A 24,319-nucleotide genomic window follows, 5' to 3' on the forward strand; every position below is an offset into this window, starting at 1 on the left:
TTGTCTGAGCTAGAATTCAAGAATAAGGCTTGCATCTGAAGCACCGGTTTTGCCTTAAGGGTTTATTCCACTTTAGAAAAGAGTGAGCAATAGCAAGGCTAGCATTCTCTTTTCAGAGAGCTAATAGCTGCTCTGATGGTAAGAATACAGAAAGAGACTAGCAGAAGGAAAGAATAGTGCCAGTGGAGGAAGAGAGGGTCTGTGTTATAAGTAAGAGTACAAGAGAACACACAGATTAGGGTAGCCGATTATTTTTATTCTCAAAGATAAGTTCTAAAATGCTTGAAAAGTGTGTTTACATTAATAAATAGCAGTAAATGGAAGGAAAAATAAGATACTTAGAGAACAACAGGACACTTAAGCTTAAAGTAGACTTCATGTAAGTAGCTTGGCAGTTTCATTGTATTACTGTTGTAAAGGACTATAATTTGTCCTTCATCAATATAAAGAATTGTTGTCTCAAGACTTCAGATACAGTGCTCCCTAGAAAAAAGGACTTCCCCGCCTTGCCCCAAACTAAAGTTGCATAATCATTGCTTGAACTTGTATATAGAATCGCAGTTAAAGTTTTGATGTCATAAATTTTTTATTTTTTTTTTCTTAGAGACACTTACATAGGTTGTTTACATTGCAGCCAACCATTTGTTTTAAGCTAAAGACGGATGTGTATTGTAGAAGCTAATTAATCACACTGGTACCGACACCAAAAAACCCTGTGCAGTTAGTATCTTTTTAAAAAGAGCTAAGATTTAAAATTGGTCATAACAGAGAGACTACACAAGGCCCTGTGCTTTGGTTGCAAAGTAATGAAGCTGAAAAACAAATACAGATATATAGCATACACTGGCAAAACCTATGAATTCGTTAGGAGTTAATGACTAGCAAAGTGTCAGGAGGCAGCAAGGGCTGGCTGCTCCTGAAGGTGAGGCAAGCTGGAAACGAACTTATCGCAGCAGGGACAGTGTCATTGGCCAGGACGTGGTCCCATAGCTTCTATACATGAGGAGCTGATAATAGGATCCAGTAGGGTCCATCTGAAGTCCCAGACACAATGAAGTTATGAGCGAGGTCCAGGCCCAAACAGGGAATTCAGTCAGGAGCAAAAGGAACCACGGGCAGGTTTGCTGCAGCATGTGTATGAAGTTCATCCACGCAACAGGATCTGACCAGGACTAGAGCCATGCTTCAGCTTGGGTGAGGGCTCTAGCCAGGCTCAAAGACAGGAGCCAGAGCTGGAGGCGAGTACACTTACTGATACTGCTTAGACAAGGGTTGAAGACCCAGACTGAGCTTACATAGAACTCCAAGGCTGCAGGCAGGGGATGTTCTTGGAGGCCCTATGTAGGGCTGGTCACAGCCATTAAAACCTGTTAGTACTCTTAGGGCCCTGATGCATAATCTGACAGAGCTTGACTTCAGACTATTAATGTTAGAACACAAGCTGACTTAAAACTCAAGTTACATTCTTGCATGTAAGATGGTACCGTTGGTGTATCTTTTTTGTATGTAACTCTGTAGGCAGAGATTTGCTGAAATATCATGAGGGTTGTTCCACTCACAAGTATCTGAAAAGGAGGTTGTAAATATGTCAACAAAGGAATGATGTGCAGAGACAGAAGAACTAAAAAATGTGCTGTGGTATGATTAAGGTGTGTGATACAGTGGAGGATAGTTAAGTACATGATAACTCTGGAGTGGCTATTGGTACAAAAGCTTGATGTCAGGAAAGAAATGGAAGGGTAAGGTGGCTGAGACAGGGCAAATTGACAAAGCAAGGGTGAAATAAAATCATATGTGGTAATGTTAGCTAATCTCATTCTCATCTAGGGTAACTGCTGAGAACATACAGCTCTAAAAAGTGACCTGCTTTTGCATGTCACATTCCATTTGTGAGGGATTTGGCTGTCTCTAAGTGTTTTTTACAAATTACTGTAGTCATAAATGAATAGATAGCTCTTAAATACATTTTTTCATAGCTGCCCGACAGCTGAGGCTCATTAGCCAAATAGCTTCATTGACTTTCATGAACCATTAGAAAACAAGGTGTAGTTTTCTAGTAACACTTTATTCTATTTTCATACTATAGTTGAATTCGATAGTTTACAGTTCAAGTGTTTGAGGCCATTAAATAAAAAAGAAATTGTCTTTATTTACATGCCATGTTTTAGATGTTGCTGTTAGTTTAGAACACTAGAGTATTAGTTAAACCTGCAAGTGCAGTCAAATAGAAAAGCTAAATCAAGAGGAAAGGACAGGGGTGAAATACAGGACTGTACTGTGCCATAAACCAGTTTGCTAATACAGAGGAATCTTTACTTGTTTTTTTTTTGTTTAATTTTACATGATTCAAAGGCTCTTGTTCAAACTGCATAAACTTTCCTAAGACAAGAGGTGGGTTGTGGAACGTTAGTTTCATTCCTCACGGTTTTGGAATAAAACCCTTTGACTTGTGTTGTTCTTACTATAAAGAGAGTACAGTTTTTAGTGGTTGTCTAGTTCTGTGAATGCCTGAATATGTATGTGTGGGGAGAATTTTGACATTTAAAAAGCACAGACAGAGCAAATATGTCACCTGTGTATTTTGTCTTTAATCCCTACATAACATTTCCCTCTTCCTTTTCAACTTTATTAGATTTTCTAAATAGGTAATGCAAAATTCGGTTGACAGTTGATAGGGGCTTCACAGCATTTCTAGTGTTTCATAGCATTTCTTTCGTCTGACTTGCCTACAGATTCCACTGATTCACAGGGAATCTGGTGTTACCATATTGTGGTCTGAGGTTAATTTCTAAGATTAGGTCTTCTGGTTTGGAGAGTAGTGTGTAGTGAAATTGCTGTGCAGTAACTGTACAGGTGGCAGCAGTTCAGAGCTCCTGTCACCCAGCAGCAGATGGACATCTTATAAATTAGGTATTTTACTGTTGTAAAAGTAGTAGGACAGATCTCCTTTCATAATGGGTTTTATGATTTCTGCTATACAAATATTTATATAATTTGGGTCATTTATTCTTAGCGTTTTAAGATCGTCTCTCAAAAGTGTTTCTAGTCTGTTTACTATAATCTAGATACCACGGGCATACTTTGAGTTGCCTGCACATGGCAGTCTAGAAGTCCTGGCATAATATCCGAGCACATTGAGAAACAGTCTGCTATCAGCCTGAGACTTGTGAAGAACTGTTTCAGGGTGTGCAGCACCCTTTTGCCAGTGTGCTGACTTGAACCCATGCTAGCTCTGTGGATTTTTGCCTGAGCTGTTCCTCAACTCAAGCTGGTTTTGTTGTGTGTATGCTTGTGTGGTGCATGTACCCACCTAATTAATGTGCCCACAAGATGTGGTCCTCAAAAGTGTGATGGAGACACGTCTATAGCTCTCTACAGGAGTAGGCAGAGCCTGCCTGTGCTTATTGTGTTTTGGAGTCTTCTGAAAGATTGTGCTGGTCTGTTGTATGCTGGGTGCTGTCAGCTCACTTAGCTGGCTAGAGAGCAGCTCAAATGGGGCCATGATTGAGTCAGGGGTAATGCAGGCTTGGCACTAAGGCTGAGCTAACCTCCCTCATTCCTTGTTGATCCCGATAAAGCTGATTAAATGAGGAAAACTGATGGTGGACAATTCAAGGTATGTCCTAAGAGAGTTGACTTTGTCCTGGGGAGTTCACTGGTGTGCCAAGTGTGGCTGTAGTGTTCCAGTCCTTTGGTAGTTCTGGAAGGACTGTGTCTGTGTTTGCATAGTGCTGTGGTTCAGCTGATACCTTGATTGTAAGTAGATAATCAATAGTGTTTTCCTATCTGTCAGATAATTATAAGAGAACCAAAAATAACCACAAGTTGATTTTTTTATACTTGATGTAGTATTTACAACTTTAAAACTTAATATTTCTAACATCAACTTAACATTTATCTTTAAATATGTACACTAAGTTACAAACCACAAGTCAAATGCTTAAAGTTGTTTTCACATTAATTCATTATGTTTATAAGACCATTACTTCTTTTCATAATGCAAATTTTTAACAGAAGAGCACAACCAATTCCTGCCTGGTTTTCCAGGCTCATACCTGGAAAATGTATATTTTTCATATGAATATTCTAGCAAGTAGAAGCAGTGTTTGTATATTTCTATTAAAATTTTGATCTTTTTTGCCACTTAATACAGGGATTCAGAACAAATAAATTGGTATTCCTTTTATCCATTCAGTAACATAATTTATTGTGTTTCTAATGTAACTTCATTTTGTAGGCAAATGAAAAATTAGGATGTGCCAGTATTGTCTAAGAATGTAACTATTTATAAATGCAAACTTCCTTTTACTTAAAACCTCAAAGTTACTCATGCAGGTCATACTACAAAATAGAATTACATGGTCTCCAGAGGCATTGTTTGGGGTTATATTTCATATTTTGTTTATGTTGGGAAATAATAAGGATAGTAGATGTGTCCTGGAAAAATAAAATACCATTGACTCTGTTAATGCTTTATCACTTTAATTAGAATAGTGAATCTAGTACCAAGGAAGTATTATCTTAACTCTGTATTTTAGTTCATCTCTCACAAGTTCAACTTTACAAGCTCTCTTTGTAAAAATGTGTTATACTGCGGCTGAATACTGTGATCTGTACTGTATCTGACATTGTATAACAGGCTGTCATTAATATCTGTATTTTATATGAGAGAACATTATACTGATTTGGTTTTAGTCTGCTTATTTGCTCTGTGTGACTAGGCTGGATGCTATGGAAGTTCTGAGCTGGAAGTTCCCACGTTCTTTTTGTGCAGAATTTAATGTCTTTTGGTGGCTATGCTGTGAAGCCTATATTTTTCTGAAAACTAACATAATACTAAAAAAGGTTGGTTTTCTAAGAGTGATTTTCTGTTCAATGTGCTAAATGGTTCATCACGGCTTCTAATTCTGCATATATGTGTACTCACATCTACTGGTGCCATGGTCTTTCAGTATCAGTTAAAACATCATATACAATTACTTCCTAATGACTGCCTTCGTCTTTTGTGAGGTACATGAGGTTTTCTTCAAGACTTTTTTCATCTCCATGTTGTGATCTGATTACCTGTGCTGTGATACCTGGTTTTCTTTAGCATATCTCCAGCAGCTGACCAAAAGGGGGTGCTAATAGATCAAACAGTCAGATACGTTGCATAAAGAGGTTCAGGAGCCTTTTTTTTGTGCAATGAATTAAATCTTGGCTACTAAATTAGATCAAGTAAATACAAGTTTTCACATCTGGGTGTTATATAGCCTGCCAGTCACAGCATTGCTCTTTCTGGAAGGCAAATTCATGCCTGTTAAGTATGGCTGCTTCTCACCTTCTGTTAGGCTTGTGGGAGATTCTTTGTGACATTTGCAGAGGCTCTATGGCAGACATTCTCTTCTGTAAGACTTCTACTTATTTTTTCATTTATGTGGTTAAACCCCCCAAAACATATAGGAGTTAAACACAGGTTGTTTAGCATGCATTTAAGAAATTCAGATTTGTTGAATTTTAGAGATGGAATATGGATTTCCAAAACTTCTCAGATGAATGTTGAAGTCAGGTGCCTTAATATGCCTCATCCTGATATCACAAAAGACTTTTGCTGTCCATTTTTTTGTTTCTCCAGTTCAACAGAACTGGCTAATGGTGTCACCAAAGGTGGGGCCTCTAATGTAAGAAATATGTTCACTACAACAAGGAACTCTGCTGTGTCCTTATAGCACAGTGGGATATGATGGTCAAGGGACCTGATACTGGTGTGTAGATATGGACAGGCTGGATTGATGGGTCAAGATCAGTTTTATGAGGTTCAACAAGGCCACTTGGGTCACAACAACCCCCTGCAGCGCTACAGGCTTGAGAAGGAGTGGCTGGAGAGCTGCCAGGCAGAGAAGGACCTGTGGGTGTTGATGGACAGCCGGCTGAACATGAGCCAGCAGTGTGCCCAGGTGGCCAAAGCGGCCAATGGCATCCTGGCCTGTTTCAAAAATAGTATGGCTAGCAGGAAAGTGATCATGCCCTTTTGCTCAGCACTGGTGAGGCCACAGCTTGAGTACTGTGTTCAGTTTTGGGCGCCACGGTATAAGACAGATATTGAAGTGCTGCAGTGGGTGCAGGGAAGGGCATCAAAGCTGGTTAAGAGTCTGGAGAACATGTCCGTGGGGAGCAACGGAGGGAACTGAGGTTGTTTAGCCTGGAGAAAAAGAGGCTGAACGGAGACCTCATTGCTCTCTACAACTACTTGAAAGGAGATTGGAGTGAGAGGGAGGATGGTCTCTCCTCCTAAGTAAGTAGCAATAGGATGAGAGGAAATGGGCTCAGGTTGTGCCAGGAGAGATTTACATTGGATATTAGGAAGAATTTCTTTACTGAAAGAGTGGTGAAGCATTGGAACAGGCTGCCCAGGGAAGTGATTGAATCGCCATTCCTGGAGGTGTTTGAAAACCGTGTAGATGTAGCACTTAAGGACATGATTTAGGGATCATGGTAGTGTTTGGCTGACAGTTGACGTGCTGATCTTAGGGGTCTTTTCCAACCTTAATGATGCTTTCTGTGATTCTGTGTTGTAGTGAAGACCTTCCAATTGCTTCTCAATAGACCCCTCCATTTTTGTAGAAGAGATGTGGAACTCATTTGTCGTTTTGCTAGAATAGCAAATGACAATGGAAGGGAAGTGAGTAAACACTTCATGTGGAAGACATGTAGTTAGATGATCACAACATTTGTTTTTTCAGGATACACAATACCTGTAGTAATTTTTGAACTCTGCAAATTCACATTTTCACTAGTAGTCACCATTAATTCATTCCATTCTACTAAGCTAATGTAAGAGAATTTTTACAAGTATTTAACAAGAAGACCATGTAGTGTAGTCATTGCCAGATTTCTACTCCTGTCTCCCTACACAGTATAGATCTGGCAGATTTGCTGTGAGAGTCTAGAATAACAAATTTTAGATATAACTCAGTCTAGATGCATTGTATGTCTACAATACCTCCCTAAAGAACTGTGGAGGAAAAAGTGACCTGAACATTTTTTAAATTCCTTACACTGAAATACAGAAATACCAATGAAGTGTGTAGTTTTATAGCAGAATTCATGAATCTGATCAATGGTAAAGACAAAATTGTGTTATATAAAGTTACATTTTAGTGAACTGTAAGAGTAAGTATAATGAAATTTTAAGAAATGGTAGAAATTATTGAATTATAATAGTGTAATAGTGTAAAATGATAATACAGGATTGTATAGGAGTTTAAGGAATTTAAATGCCCAAGACAGTGACATGGGGTGGGGAGAAAATACAGCTTTCATAATTGTAATTCAAATTAGAAATTGAGGGGTGGTCTCTGAGGCCAAAGGAGCTGTTGTATGTTCGTGCAAGTTATCCGTGCGCATGGAAACAGAAAGACAACTCTGTATTTGTGTGACCCACAAACATGTAGAGGAAGAAGGAATCTTCCATGAAGAGAGTGACTAGAATATTTGAGAGAGGGAATATTTTTGGGGAGGAGGCATGTGATGCCAGATCCATCTGAAGGAAGAGGCCCAGAAAGACAAACCTCAGTAAGAGAAGAATTTTGCTGTCTGGGTCACTGTGGACTAAGTGTGTTATGTTCACTAGACACACAGCCAGGCCTCCTTGATGAAAGAAAACCTTAGGCACTAGAAGACCTTGTGAAGGGTTAGGTATAATCCAAGAAGGTGCAGATTGGATTAGCCACAAACGTTAATGTGGAATACTGTGGGTAAGTATCTGCTAAATCATAAAGCACATGGGCGACTTTTTTTGTAAAACTTAGCTTTACTTCTGTCTACGTAATTTTGAAGGGTTCTTATTTTAAAGGCTAACTATTTTAATAAACATAGGCTTTTACATTTGAAAGCTTGTTTGTTCTGCAGTACGGAGCTCACTATAAGACAATGTTTGGGCAGATCACAACAGAGCTTGTAGCCAGCTTGTAGTCTCATCACGCTTTTTTAATGAGATAGTAGTTGTGAAGGAAGTTTGTCTGACCTGTGTTTTAAATGGGAGAATTATGAGAATAAAAGGATTAAATCGAGTGCTTACTTAAGTTGTTTAAATTGCATATATATTTAATTTGAAGGTAAAATACGTGTTGTGAAGTTTATACTGTTTCTAAGGGGAAACAAGTGATGAAATAATACCTGTTGCAGGAGTTTGAAAAGAGACAATTGTGTGAAAGAGGTCTATTTCCTGGTTATCTTCTCAAGTTATGTGCCTGACACTAAGGACAAACTTGCAGGGAAACCTGCTGAAAATTAAACAAGCACTCTAGGAATGAAGTAACACTTTTTACTATTAACTTTTAAATAGTGATATTTCAGATCACATGATATTTTAGAGTTGCTGGTATTACAAAGCTCCAGATTACTTTCCTATGTGAGATGCAACATAAACATATCAACAGCTTGTTGTCTTTAAAGCAGGTGTTTTATGTATTTTTACACAGAGAGACCTCCAAGGACTTGCATTTCACATTCCTAGTCTGGTCCAAATGCCAGTTTTCAACCACTTTTCAGATTGGAAGTTCTTAAAGTATGTTTTTTCCAACTTACGAAAGGCTGGGCACTTAAGAAATGTACAAACTTGCAAATTCCAGTAACAGTTGGGCTTTTTCCGGACTAGTGTAGTCAAGAAAAATGGCTTTGAAAAATGATGAGAAGGAGCAGAAGTTGACTTAGGTTAGTAAGCCATCTGCTTTTGTAAGATAAGAGCTAAAACGTCATGGAGAGCTCTAAGGTGTGGTGCTTTTGTGATTTATCCCAGCAGACAGAGACATCTTGTGTGAAAAAAAAAATCAGCTCCCTCTGTATGCAGTGTAGAAGCATCTCAGGAAGAGATTCTGCCCACCTTTCATCTGGTGGGGTTTCACCCTGCTCTTCCTTGTTAACTATAATGATATGAAATCTATTTTTTGTTGTTTGGGGTTTTTTTTCTACAAATACAAAAATTTCCAAGATGAGCAATCATCTGAGTAAAAACTGTGTCAAATGACACAGTGATGGGTGGAAGTAATTTTGGAAGAGCATGGCGTTTATACTTTTCAAAGCTGATTAGTATTTTTCCAAATTACTTACAATTTTTAATATAAGAATGATAATAATAATAATGGAAAAGCTAAACAAAACCCTCAGCCAAATTAATTCAAACTGATTTGTGCTGAATTTTGTTCCAAGTTGCATTTATATTACAAGAAGAAATGTGATTCTGATCAGTGTTATTACTTAAATCCTAGCATACTTAAGTCTTTATAGATCAGACCTTTGGGTATAGCAAGATACAGAGAACTTCTCGATTCATCATTTAGATTAATTTCTGTCCAGAAAGGAAGACCAGTTTGATTGCATAATCGAATGTCTTTCTTTTGTCGTGTATTGTGTAGTGTAGTGAATGCTGGATCTTATGAAGTTCTGGAATACCTGCAGCGTACTACTTTGATACTAAAATACGTGGAGCAGGGGAGAAACTAATTTCCTGTTAGAGTGTTTTTGCCTTGTTTAAGGTTGGAAGTTTTGTGGAAGCTAATTACCATTGGAACTGGTAATGTGTAATGGTAATGTGTAATGTGTTCTGAAGACTTTTAGGATGACTTCTTTTGGTGTTTTTTTTTGATAGGGACCATCTAAGAGCCCTTTCTTGTGATGTGCTGCAGTGTCTGTCTGCTGTGGCTTTATGATACACTGTTTTACATGTACAAATTAAAAAAAATCACAGCTGTGTTGAGCCAAACGTTCTCCAGGACAGAGAATTTGAGCTAACAGAGTAGCTGTCATTTCAATGTTTATCACATTGTTGTGCTCCCTTGCACTTGAAAACTTCATCTTCTTCTTCAAAGTACTCTTTCAGACAGATTTTGACATTTTAAACAGAAATAGATATGTATGTCTGTGTCACAAAGTTGGGTGATTCTATAAATGTGTTTTGAATTTGTTTTCCACAAGGGGAAGATCTTTTAGAATTATTGGCAAATGGAAAATCTGTGTTAGAAGTATGGATCTGGGGGATCTGCGTTTGAAATGTAACAGTTGCTCAGTTTTATAAGATTCTTGTGGTTTGCTTTTTAGTAAATAATTTCAGATTCCTTTCTGCGGTAGGTTTCACCTCCTAAAAAATATTATTACTGTCCAAAAATTAAATGCTTGTTTAAGGTGTTAAATCCAGTGCAGGTAGGTTAATTTAATTATCAAGTTTATGTCTTCTAATGCATTCTCATCAGAACTTCAAATCGTAGGGAGGGATTGGAGATTAGAACACATGGTAGATGAATGTGGTACAGAGACTGTTTCCCTGATTAGGTCTTCATGTTTCCATAGCTAAGTAAAATGCAGTAGAAGTTCTGTTCTAATTCTACCTGTTCTGAATGCTTCTGTGCACGTTATCTACTCCTGAAACACCTTTCACATTACTATTTAACAGTTATAGTTGATGTGGTATGGGGTAAGTTTGGATAGTATTGCAGATTTTCTGAAAGTCTTGGAATTTGGCTTTAAAAGCTGTCATGTCTTTAAAGGTGCTTGTGGATGGTTTTCTCAAAAGTTAGGTGAACATTACCAATAACCTTAAACAACTGGAAGTGTGGTTGAAATTATCCCATAGGCAGAATCCTAAAGTTCATTTGCAGCTGCAAGCATGTCTGACTTCACAAATTAGATAAACTTCAGGACAACAGTAGTAACGAAAGTAGCTTAGTCTCCTTTACCGTTCAATTGTTTATATTTTTGCACTTTTGTGCCTGTTTAAAATTACTTTAGTTAAATGCAATGCACCGTATTAGTTCAGAGAATTATGCTTTTTGGATTGTTTTGCCTGCTGTTACATTATTTTGCCAAAAGGTAATTTGTACTCAGAGGGTCCAATCCTGGCATTAGTGATATAATGTAAATTAAGAGCAAATTGTACTTCTTAATTCAGTGATGTGCAGTTGGGTTCTGTGTTTCCATCTGTACCTTGCAGGTTTAGTAATTACATGAGAAGATTGATTGTATTTCTTGGAAACAAATAAGGTGATCCATACTGGTTGAAAAATGAAGCAACATAGTTGTGAGCTTTGCCCACTCAAAACCAGATAATTTTATTGGAATTATCCTCTTAAGTTTGTTTTGTTGTTTTTTTTGTTGTTATTTTTAATTTAATTTAATTAATATTCTTTTGTTAACATGTAAAATTGGAGGATTTACCATTACAAATAGATTTAGGATTTTTTTCCTCTGATGCCATCATTTTAAGGATCAGAGTTCCAGAGTGCTTGCAGCAGCCTTGTGTTTTTCTGTCTGTTCGTGACAAACCAGCTACTGTACATTCATATAGAGCAGTACAGTCCTTGCCACTGGCAGTCTCTCTGTGACAGGGAGCCTGTAGGCTGACATAAAGTGCAGCCTGTTGTGAACTGCTAAGTGGGAGTCTGCCAAAAACTCAGCAGACAGAACTAATTGGGGAGAAAAAGGATTTTTGTGCCCTCATCTCTCCCTCTTCAATTTTTTTTACAAGACGGATATTGTTAAAGTAACTTGTTTATGTAAGATTTGTCTGCCTCTATTTTCTCATTGCATGAATCATTTTTTAACTTCGAGTCTTGCACTGCAGGTCACTGAGCACTTCCACATGGCGGCTGGCACAGGACCAAACTCGAGACACGCAACTCATCACAGTTGATGAAAAATTGGTAAGGCTTTTCTACTGCATACTGCTATGATACAGCCTTCAGGGTTATTTCTGCACAATAGGCATTCAGTATTCTGCGTTCTTCTAGGAAAGCCGTAAAAATGTGAACTACAAAGCAGTAATCCTTCATTTTTAAGAGGGGAACATTAGTGAAACATAAGTGTGCGAAGGAAATATGGCATTGAAAGTGTTAAGCAATATAAAACGATGAGTGTGTTGTTTTTTATTGTCATGTTATGACCAAGGACAAGTATGAACCTTAATTTACACAAATTTGTTCCTTTTGAAATCTATGGGTGTATTTTCTGTGTAGTGAAGTTATGCAGAATTTGCCAGCTCCCTGAAATAATCTTCATCAGGACGTGTATTGCTAAAGCAACTGTGTAAAGAAGCATCATGCAAGATTTTTTTTTTTACTGTGCACATATACTGTCTTTTGAATATGCATGAAGGTTATTACAACTAGGAACAAATGCGTAACATTCTTCTGCTAATCAGTAGCAGATCAGAAATTTGGCAATCTTTTCTTGTAAGTTCTTCCATAATGTGTGGTCTGTTACTCTAGATGCAACCTGACACTTGTGTTTATATTATTCAATAGTATAATTTTTCTAAGACTTCTGGGGGAATGCGTCACAACAGAGGCATGCTTTTCATTGGTTTTTGTATCACTTTTGAATCTTTAGAAAAAGAAAGTCTGATCATATGTACCACACAGTTCACATTTTATATACTTTCTTGTATCCCTGAAGTTGTGTTAAGTACTTAAGAAATATTTGGAATTCGTATTTTTAAATTGAACCTTTGTAACGATAACTGCAGGTTGAGAGAGCTGAAGCTTAAGTGGCTGCTGGAAAAAAGCGCACCTACTTTAACAACTGTTTAGAACTTTTCTCATGCTTTGTAATATAGATGTGGCAAAAAAAATCTACTTACAGATGAAAAAAACCCCCACAGTTCTTCTGTAAATTTTCTTCTGAATTTAGAAAGTAGTATTATAATTTTAAGTTTAAAAATAAGGGAAGAATTAATAGCGTATTCTAGCAAACATGATTGTCTTGCTAATTCAGTTGCATAACTTGGGATTCAGAGAATTTCATTTAATGTACATGAGTCACTGTGTAAGTAAGATTCACCAAGTCAAGAGACTTACATTTCCCTGAATGAATTATGAAATGTGTTTGATAATTGTAGTGCTGCTCCTTAACATTAAAAAAAATGAAATAAAATAATAATCTAAGTAGGGCTTTTATAATGCCTGAATTTACAGTGTCACATTTTCCTATTGTGACCTCAGGTGATGAAAGACTACAGTGTGAAGATAGACCACAAAATAAATGTTCTTCTGTCTTCCATTTTGTATTTAAATGTACCTTATCCTAACTTAGTATGTTACCCTATCTAGCTGTAAGAGTTTATCCTTCCAGTTGAGTTAGTGATACTAATTTGAAATACAACTATTCAGTTCTCTTAGTGCTAGTGTATATGAATTGTAAGTGAAGTGGTTATTTCTAATGTCCTAAGTTCTCGTCAAATTGAAGACGCTTATATCGTAGTTGCAGGGCACTTTTTTGAGATCTTATTGTAGCAGCCATTGAATAATTCTATTTAATTTTGATACATGAACCCAAATTATTACTTTTTTCTTAGTTCTTTTAAGTGTTAAGTTAAATGTCAGACTGAATAGTATTTTTCTACTATATTGTGCATGTAGGTGCATCCTTTAGATGCATAAATTATTTATTTTTTAGATTATAGTGGGGCCTGGAAAAAAGATAGAAAATTAGATTATTTTCTTTAAAAATTTTCATTTGTAGATTTAGTTGAGTTCTTTGAAAAGAATTTCCTTACTGCTGTAAAATACCTGATGTTCTGTTAATGGGCAAAAATTTATATCCCATTAGCAAGGAAAATCTTCATGAAGAGATTTGATGTGATTTTCAGCTCTTTCAGGATTAGTTCTCTAGACACCCATGAAATCTCTTGAAAAAGTAGAATAGTGTGTTAACTTAGGTTGTTGCAGTGTATTTCCCAGTTTTCAGTTGGTTTAATTACAACCCATTAAAACTGATTTAACACATTACATGAATTTTCTGGTTTTAAAATAATATTCCTACACGTAATAAAAATCCAGTTTCCATGCAAGTTGCGATTAAACTGTGTTCCAGAACTTGATGCTCCACTTCTAAGTAGAATAGACCCTTCCTCTTGTGTTACTGCCAGATAAATTCATCTTGTTAGAAACCATGAAATCATATTTTGATGCATTTGTTGCCTTTGTCATAAGGTGGGGTTTTTTGTTTTTTAAAGCCATCATCTTATGGATTTATTTTTTTTATATTCAGATCACCTGCATGAGCAGATGGAAAATGGGGTATGGTTATCCGTATTTGACTTACTCCTCTTGTAACTTAATTTTGAACTGAACTCTTCTGTGAGTTGATGTTTACAAGGCTAGCAGAGTATTGAAAACTTGTATCTTTATATTGTAGTTGAAGTCATCTGTCTGTCTCCAGTGATTTTATAGATCTTGTGTTCCTGCATGTACATGTGTATGCTATAACTTGATCAACGGGGATTCTTTTGAATTATCTAAAGTCCTGTTTGGTTCTGTAAGTATTAAAATATTATTCTCTTGGGAAGAAAACAAAATAGGAGGGAGAAGAGCATCCTGACCTTGAATTATTAAGCAGTAGTCCGTTGTCTTCTTACTGCAGCCCAGCATGTGTTGGATACAGCTGAAAAATGAGTTCTAATGGAATAGTAGAAAATACAGTAGTTTAGACCACATTAATATTAAAAAAGTGTGAGACTCTTCAATATAAAGAGAGTTAAATGCTTAGCTTGTGTAAAACACCTCCAAGAAATGATTTCTTTGTTTCAGTTAGTAGTTGTTTTCAGTGAGTATTGAATAAAATAGCAAACAGTTAAAAGAAAATAACACACAAAATGAACAAAGCTAAACAGAAATATACTTCTTGCATCACATTTTGAATCTCTGGCCACCAATTAGGTCATATTCCAAGAGTATGAACAAATGGCTCTGTGAAAAGTAGTCTCTCAAGACCTTGCTTGCATTAGGAAGTTTGGGCTATAAAGGACAAAGGCTGTCGGCAGCAAATCTCCCTCAGGTAATGTTCCGAATGATTTAACTGTTTGTACACGTGGAATAATGTAGCTTCCATCATCGTTATAAAAAGCTTCAGTGGTTCTGCCTAAAATGAGGGTCTGAAATGTTTTAAATTGCTGTGGGTTGTTTCAGTCATTATTAGTAGGCTTCATCAATACTGTTTTTTATAGCTAGAAGTTGTCCAGTTCAGCATCTGTGTGTTAAGCAGTCAGTGCTGATAATGCTGCATTGTGGGTGTCTAGCCCGGAGCTTCAGCAGCTTAGACATGTTTGCCTGAGTTGCTGTCTCGAATTGGAAGGTACCCCTAAATATTTGCAGGTAAAAAAGGACTTTTGTAATGATTAAATGATACTAATATTCAGACAATCATGGAGTGGTTTGGTTTCAAAGGGACCTTAAAGATCATCTAGTTGCAGCCCCCCTGCCGTGGGCAGGGAGACTTCCCACCAGACCAGGTTGCCCAAAGCCCCATCCAGCCTGGCCTTGAACACTTCCAGGGAGGGGGCATCCACAGCTTCTCTGGGCAACCTGTGCCAGTGCCTCATCGCCCTCACAGGAAAGAATTTCTTCCTAATGTCTGAGGTAAATCTACCCTCTTTAAGTTTGAAATTGTTACACTTATCCTATCACTTCACACTCTGATAAAGAGTCTCTCCACGTTTCCTATAGGCTCGCTTTAGTACTAGAAGGCCACTATAAGTTCTTCTTAGACCCTTCTCCAGGCTGAACAGTCCCAACTCTCAGACTGTCCTCGTAGGAGAGGTACTCCAGCTACCTGATTGTCTTAATGTCCCTCCTCTTGACCCACTTGAGCAGATCCGTATCTTTCTTATGCTGGGGACTCCAGAGCTGAATGCAGTACTGCAGGTGAGGTCTCACCAGAGCAGTGCAGAGGGGCAGAATCACCTCCCTGAACCTTCTGGTCACACCTCTTCTGATGCTGCCCAGGAAGTGATTGGTCTTCTGGGCTGCAAGTGCACGTTGCTGGCTCATGTTCAGTTTTTCATCCACCAGCATTCCCAAGTGCCTTCTCCACAGTGCTGTTCTCAATCCACTCATTGCCCAGCCTGTATCTGTGCTTGAGATTTCCCCAGCCCAGTTGCAGGACCTGGCACTTGGCCTTTTTGAACTTCATGAGATTTGCATGGGCCCACCTCTCAAGCTTGTCCACATATCTCTGGATGGTGTCTCTTCCCTCCAGCTGTTGACTGCACCCCGTAGCAACAACCCTTGCTGAAGGTGCACTTGATCCCACTGTCCGTGTTGCTGACAAAGGTGTTTACAGCACCAGTCCCAATACCAACCCCTGAGGAATGCTGTTTGTCACTGGTCACCATCAGAGAGAGATACTGCAAGAACATTTCAAAATTAGGACTACCAGAAAATGTCCTACCAGAAAATGTCCTTTGCATCTCTAAAGCAGGCTATTCCTCTGATAATGTAAATGCTGAAGCTCAAAGCAAAAATTATTGCAAAAGTAGTTACAGGGTTTGGTAGCTGGTGAGACACTGGAAACATTGTGGAACTGTGGTTAAGGATCAGCTATTAGCTGCAGCCGTCTCACAGATGTTTTCATACTGTATCAAACCACGATAACGTAGGATGATTTGCCACACAGAGTTAAGCATTCAAGAGCAGTGCTATTGGGTGCAGTGCAAGTGGTATTAAGTATTTTTTGTAGCCTTGTGAGAACTTCTAGGAGTGAACTCTTACTACAGGCACAGCAGGCCAACTACAGTGATGCTATTGATATTTCAGCACCAATCCGAAAATTGTTTTGTTTTGTCTATCCTGTTGGCCTTATTTTCAGTAATGGCTCAGTACTGAACCTTAGGAGAGGGACAGCTTTTTTCTGATTGTAGACAAACTCTACATAACTCACTAAAGGTAACTTACAGACACCACATTGGTTGCAGAAAGTCTGAAATGTTTTTTGAGGAGTTCATACTTTTCAAGTAATCTCAAGAAGAGCAGTAGATGCTGCATACTGCAGCAGCCAAGGCCAAAGTGGTTTAATAAGTGGACTTAATGGATGAGTAAAAGGCTGTGGATATTGTCTACCTGGACTTAGTAAAGCCTTTGACACCATCTCCAACAGCATTTACGTGGCGAAACTTGCTACTTGTGGCTTAGATTGGTGTACCATTCACTGGGTGAAAAACTGGCTGAATGGCCAGGCCCGGAGAGTGATGGTGAGTGGAGTTAAATCGTGTTGGTGGCTGATGTTCCCTAGAGCTCAGTATTGGGGTCAGTTCTGTTTAATATCATTATTGGTGATCTGGGTGTGGGAAGATAAATGCACCCTCAGTAAGTTGGCAAATGACACAAAGTTGGGTGGGAGTGTTGATCTGCTTGAGGGTAGGAAGAGAGATCTGGACAGTCTGGATCAATGAGCTGAGGCCAATTGTGTGAGGTTCAATAAGGCCAAGTGCCGAGTCTTCCACTTGGGTCACAACAACCCCAGGCAGTGCTACAGGCTTGGGAAGAAGTGGCTGGAAATCTGCCTGGGAGAAAAGGAGCTGAGGATGTTGGTGGACAGCCATCTGAACAGGAGCCAGCGGTGTGCCCAGGTAGCCAAGAACGCCAAGAGCATCCTGGCCTGTATCAAAAATAGTGTGGCCAGCAGGACCAGGGAAGTGATTATCTCCCTGTACTCGGCTCTGATAAGGCTGCACCGTGAGCACTATGTTGAGTTTTGGGTCCCTTCCTCCACGAAAGACATTGAGATGCTGGAGTGTGTCCAAAGAAGGGCAACAAAGCTGGTGAAGGAGCAAGAACACAAGCCTTGTGAAGAGCAACTGAGGTTATGTAGCCTGGAGAAAAGGAGACTGAGGGGACACCTTATGGCTTTCTACAACTACTGGAAAAGAGGTTGTAGTGAGGTGGGTATTGTTCTGTTCTTTCAAGTAGCAGGTGATAGGACAAGAGGAAATGGCTCACGTATTAGGAAAATTTGTTCACTGAAAGGGTTTTAAAGCATTGGAAGAGACTGTCCAGGGAAGTGGTTGAGTCACCATCCCTGGATGTATTTAAAAGACATGTAGAAGTGGTGCTTAGAGAGATGGTTTAGTGGTGGACTTGGCAATGTTAGGTTTGTGGTTGGATTCAGTGATCAAGAGTATTTTCCAACCTAGATGATTCTATGATTCTAATAACTATTGCAAAATAGGCATCAAAAATCTTGGCAACTTCCTCTTGGCCATCCAGAGGTAGCAGTTAGCGTCTGTTGTGTTTTCTGCCAGATGATCTAGGAGTAGCATTGTCTTAATAGGTTTCTCAGAACAACAGCAAAAAACTTCAGCAAAAACCTGCAGAAACACGTGAGTCCATTTTCTCTAGAAGAGTGCATTATTAGCAAACATCACGTGCTGTTTACAAGACTGAGTCACAGTTTGTTCACCATCCAAATCCTAACTTTGGCTAGGCTTAGAAATTAGTGAAATTGTATAATCTTTTTTTGATTAGGACAGGGTAGACTTTACTATGATAAATGATGATAACACTGCATCTCAAAATAAAATACACAAGTGAAAAGTAGCCTGGTATGATGCAACTTCATCAAATCTCAGTCTGATAGTCCACAGTGCCGTGAAACAAAGTACATAGCAAATCAATCTTTAACAGGCTTTTGAAAGTGTGATTGTTGCTAGTAGCCTTTCCCAAGAACTGAGGTATATAATATACTTTACTCTGAAAACCAAAGGAGTAATGTGTCAAAAATTACGCGCAAGGCAGTGTGACACATTGCATTTTAAGATGGTTTGTAGGAGCTGTTTCTACAGCTTGATGAAGAAAACACTTGGCAAAGTACGCATTTATTAAAGACGGGCTTACAAGATTTCCTTTTGTCAAAACTACTATTCAGCCAAGAGTTCTTCAAGCATTACCGCTGTGTTAGCTAATAAGGATATATGGATGTTCTATGTTTGGTTTTTCAAGATGTTGTTAACCCCTTGTGAGTTTTCCCTTGAGGGTAAATTCAAGCTGCTCCTAAAGTAAATTAATGGGATAAAAGAATTTAGAGTAACCTTTTCTTCACTTAATCCACTCTAGCTATAGTATTTACTCAAGTGGTTACTATAAAGGATTCAGTTCAGGACAGCATTCCTCTTTAGATGAGGAATGTACCTTACAAATTTTTGTGTGCCATATATATGACTCTGTGCTAGGGACTTGTCATACTCAAAGCTTACAAGGTACTGGGATAGAAATTTAGGGGTGAAGGGGTGTGGGGGTTTGTCAGGCAGTTTCCTATTCCCTCCTCCTAACCCCAAATTCCTCCCATGTAAGTGGCATTTCTTCTTTTTTTTTTCCTCTCAATTAGATCAATGTCATGCATTTTGCTTAAGAACAATGGAAAAATATTAAAAATTAATAAACATCTTGTGTAAAATGAGATTTTAAAAAATGGGGGGTTTTGCACCCTTTCCTTTACAAATAGGTTTTCAGAAACAGTTTCTAGCTTTCACTAAAATGGCCTTGTGTATGAAGCCTGTGGTTTGGAGAAGTTGTGTCAAACTGACAGCCAGCTCATTTGAGCTGTGTTTTGCCTGAGATTCGAGATAAAAGTAATTTGCTGATTTATATATTATTTAGTGTTTGGTTTGCATTTAGTCATCTGTAGTTGTGAAGTTTGTGACTTTTGAATGATACAAGTTTACAGTATAGAGCGTGTTTAGCGTATAAAACCACATTTAAAATTATTTCAAAATTAAACGCATTTCAATAACAGTGAAATACTCAGAAGAGAAGACTCTTTGCCAGCAAAAGTACATGTACATCTATTTTAATAAGTGTCTATTTTAAGAGTGGACTTGCATAGAGTTAAATACTTAAAAGGCCTGTCTTTTTTGTACTCACCGATAGTTTGTGAATCATCATTTTTGCTGCAAAACGTAATCTTTTTAAAATTTCATTCTCTATTTTTTTTTTCCCCCCACAGTGAGGACTAAGAAATACTGCTTTGGGGAGGAAGAAACCCAATTTTGGATAACTTTGTCAAGCAGCCAGCATAAAATTTAGTATTTAAAGGTTTTAGTTGTTTTGGGAATAGTGGTAATCCTCACTTAATGCTGGTATGCCAGAGCATATATTTGTTTCTGAAGAGTTGGGGTTTTGTTTTTAATTTAAATAATTGGGCTGCTTCTTCTTTATGGTTTTGGCTGGTAGTTGCATTTGGTCAAATACAGTACAAGCTCAGGTATATCTATTTGTGTACCTAATGGATTATCTAGCTATGTACACATTTTCAGTACTGCACATTCACGATATTTTAGTGTTTGGCAATTAAATCCCCCTTAAGTTGGAAATCCCTAGCTCAGATCAGGCTCTGCTGCTTGCTACATCTTGTTTTTGTAAGCAGCTGGAGTTGGATGAAGTTTGCCATGGTTTAGAAGAGCTTTCTTGTAAGAACGTCTGCAGGCAACAGGTTACTCCCCTGATAAAGGAGCTTTCTATAACTCTTGACAGTCCAAGTAAAGAAATTGCAGTCACCTTCAGCTGTCTTTTAAGAGCAATATACATTGCGATATTACTAAATTTCAGTTTGAATAATTTTGTTTTTCAGTTTAGGAAGCTACACATTTTGCAAGTATCCCAGAAGCTTATATAAAGTGATACATGGTTCTATCAGTGAGAACAATTGCACTCTCATCCCTATGTAGGTTTACCCTGATTTTAGGATGGGGTGAGGGATTTGAATTTCTTTGAGAGCATTTTCTTTTGGTGCATGGTAGTGCTATCTCTGCTGGGTATTGGAAGGAGGAGTGTCTGAGATTGAGGTTACACAACCTTCTAACATCTCAAGTGTCTGTTTTGTCTGGGCTTCCTTCATGCAACATTCTTGTGCAGAAATGTCAAGGCTTTAGTCTGGTGCACTGGGTCAAAGAATATGTGTCTTTGAAGGGTATGCAGGCAAATTTTTTTGTTTCATTACATAGTATTTCATTTTCTATCAAAGAATACTGGTTTTGAGGAGCTTGCTGTGATGGCTGCTCAGAACAAATTAAAGGAGTATCATTGTGCCATGTTTAGTTTGTCTGGCTTCCAAAGGGTTATTCAACATGCAAATAGTTGTTTGGTTGTATAAGTCTAAATATGCAAGCAATGCTTCTAATCTGCTAGAAGGACTAAAAAGCCATTGATACAGTCTAGTAACCAACAGGAAGAAGAAGTAACTTCATTTCTGGAGCTGTTTTGTGGAGTAATTTTGCTTTTTGAAGTCTAGACAATGTTTTCATGTTCTCATGAAACAATACCATTATCTGAATCTTTTCTAGAACACCTAAGAGAGTAAATCCAGTTATGAAATACTTCTGTAGCTGACATGAATTCTTCTTGTCCTGTCAGGAATAGTGAATAAACAATTCTTTGCAGAGAGCTTGCATTTCTGCTGAATCAAATGTGTCTTTCTGAATTTTTGTACTCTGTCTAAGTTGTGTATTTAAGGCACAAATCCTAGCCTAACTAAAAAGTTCCACGTACAGACTCAAAAGCTGTTTCTGGTCATGAAGCCCTAGCTGAATTGTTTTATTAAGTCAGAAAGAAGAAGCTTTCCTTGAATGGAAAGCCCAGTAATCTTGTTAGAGTCCTTGAAGATCTTGGTCATGCTGCAAGAGAGCTTGATGCTTCTTCAGTGCTCCCTCTTTCTGCTCAGAAGATCAATGATGAAACGGAACCAGATGCTCTTCCAGTTCTCAATGGCTTGTTTGTGAGGTATCTTTGAACCACTTTCATGGCTACTTTCTCAAATTAGGAAGGTCCTTGGTGTTAAGTGGTGACATGGACCATGGAGAGAGATCTGATATTCGGATCCAAAGTTTTTATCTGCAGTTTAGTTCTTGTGTTGTGAACCATGCACTGTAGAGAAATACCTCAATGTCCTATGTATCTTTGTGGTGTACTATTCACTCCAACTGGCTTGTGTTTAATTCAAAAGAAAATCTTTGCTTTTGGGGGGAAAAAACCTGTATTCTGTTATCTGTTACCCTGAAAACTGTTAACAAGTGAGAAGAAGCTGAGCTCTAAGGAATCTCTACAAAATGCTGGTAAGACATACCAAATACAGTATTTTTTAAAAGATATTAGAACTATGTTGCAAATGTTTAAAAGAAAAATTAGACTATTGTATAATCTGAAGTAGTGGACAGTTTTTGCTTACAGATTCACTTAATAGATTTACACGTATATTCATGTATAAAAATTAATAACAGTATTTTTCTACATAGGCCAACATCATCATCATAAATTACATAATTTAAAGTTTTTACTGAGTAGCATGTTAACCAGGCAGAAGCTTTTTTAAGATTAAAATTGTGGTTTGCACTAGTATTTTGCACTACTTTTTTAGTATTTTGCACTAGTAGTTTGCACTAGTATTTTTAACCACATTTTTGTTACCATGTCTGCTCCATTTGAAAGCATTCTTGGGTGAAGTAATTCTATTTCCCTGATAAGTCAGAAGTCCACTATCTTCTTCTGTAATGTCTGTTTCTGATATGAATTCTTACTTTTTTATCACTGTTTAGTAAACACAATTGTACATTGTACTCTCCTTTGTGTTTTTTTTTCCCCCACAGTAGTAGAAAACTGAAAGGAAGGATGTAGTGTTTCAAGTTGAATTACTGAACTTGATTGGTGATGGATTACTCTCTGTTGTATTAGGAAGTGTAAGACCATGATTTCTGTCCTGTAAATAACCTTACTGGCCAAGCATATAAAGGCACAAATTGAAGGGCAGACTTTTAGATAGAACAAGCTAAAAACAGTTTGTGAAGTAACATTAATACATTCTAGTTATGATTTGGCTTTTTAGAGGGAGATTGTAGAAACTTCCATTTTGACTAATCATATAGATAAATTTAAAGAAACTGTCTTTGTCCAGTGGTATTAAGCTGCGTATTTTCTTGATGATTTTGGAACAGTTGAAGGCCCATCAGTTCGTCCCATTCCCACCAAGGAATAATGACTCTGTTACTGTTAGAGAAGAACCTTCTAAAATACATTTAAGGTTTAAAAGATGTATGCACTAATTAACAAAATACAGTGAACATTTAAGCTGTTAATAGCCGCAACATCCCTGATGCATAGACCTTCAGTATGCTAACACTGCATAACAGTTCTCTATTGTGCATCTCTTTAACGAGGGTAACTATGTCAGTTCTTTTCTTGCTTCACTACCTGCTGTGTATGGAAATTATGTACACTATTTAGCACTTGCTTTCAACTTTTGAAGTCCATGCATATTACACAGAAGCATTACATCTTGCATTTGGTTAAGGGACAGCTTTTAACAGGTCTGCCTTCCTTGTAATTTCTTAAATGAGACTTTTCTTCTGAAAAGCATGCATCAGTGGGGATTTTGCTCTGAATTTACATTTCTTGATTGGAAATTTGCTTCTGGTTTTCTCCCTGAGGTCTTACAACACTTGTTACTATGTGGCAAAGATCTGTTACAGAAATCACTTTCTTTATAAAGGAGATGTAAAGAGTGGAAAATGTGCATCACAATGAAGGCAGGCATTGGTTTACATGAACTCAATATTGTTCTTAGTAGCAGACCATGCTCTAGTGTGACAGTATTGTCTAGTTAAACTTTAAAACACTACTACTTCCTTTTTTTTCACCCTCACCATCCTTTCTTTAATAAATGAAGCCTAAATACTCTGTTGAATTTTAACCCTTAAAGTTAAATGGTGTTCCACAGCTACGCATGAATAGAGAATTAATAAGCAGTTGTGAGGTGAAAGGAAAAGAACACTAGAATGCATGATAATGAATTTTTAAAAAATATTTTAGTCTTCTTTGCTCTAGCTGCCAGCCCAGGGAGATTGTTAGCTCATTAAAACTGAATCTACAATGAGTGTTCTGTTAATCTTTCTTACGAAATTATCATAGGAAATCTTGCTACGGTTATCAAGTCTTAAGACTTCCCTGTACATCCAAATTTTAATTCAACAGCTCAGACCTTAGAATATTTGCTGTCCAGATTAGAGTATGAATTGGCCAAGATGTTCCTGCTTTGCAGCAGAAATTGCACTGCTTATGTGTAGTGTCTCACTTCATTGCTAGGTTCAAACATCATGCGTCCTTGGGTCTTTTGCAGCTTGAACTGGTAACATAGCTTTCCACAGAACTGGGAAAAAAACACCCCCAGCCACACACGTAACGCAGATTAGAGCCCTTCCCCTCCAAAGGCTGAAGATGTTGAATCAAGCAGTGCCATGTTTGGAAACTGTGTCTGGGTCTTATTTGGAAATTTTCTTAATGAGTACTTTAAAGGAAACTTTGTAAGTTTTAAAAATGGGCATAAAGCAGATCACTTGTGTTAATTTATTAATATGTTAAGTGTTAATTTTCTCCTTCCTGCCATAATTCCTCAAAAACAATAACTTTACAAAATTCACTTGTCATATGTTTATGATTTGTTTTGTAACTACAGGTAACTTCTAATGAATGTTAAGAATACGAACTTTACTAAAATGGCATTAGAAATACACTGAAAGTACAGAAATTGT

At 37.7% G+C, this 24,319-nt stretch overlaps 1 protein-coding gene across 1 annotated transcript in view; it reads left to right on the forward strand.

Annotated features, from left to right (window-relative positions):
- Positions 1–11,583: 11,583 nt before the first annotated feature.
- Positions 11,584–24,319, forward strand: part of NDUFS4 (NADH dehydrogenase (ubiquinone) Fe-S protein 4, 18kDa (NADH-coenzyme Q reductase)) — a gene marked incomplete at its 5' end in the record, with an annotated part of 28,926 nt that continues 16,190 nt past the window's right edge. Inside the window, one exon of the mRNA XM_009870418.1 lies at positions 11,584–11,675. Coding sequence (XP_009868720.1) covers positions 11,584–11,675 — 92 coding nt within the window. The remainder of the gene's footprint in view (positions 11,676–24,319) is intronic.

The sequence above is a fragment of the Apaloderma vittatum genome, unplaced genomic scaffold (genome assembly GCF_000703405.1).
Source record: "Apaloderma vittatum isolate BGI_N311 unplaced genomic scaffold, ASM70340v1 scaffold13565, whole genome shotgun sequence".
NCBI classification, from domain to species: Eukaryota; Metazoa; Chordata; class Aves; order Trogoniformes; family Trogonidae; genus Apaloderma; species Apaloderma vittatum.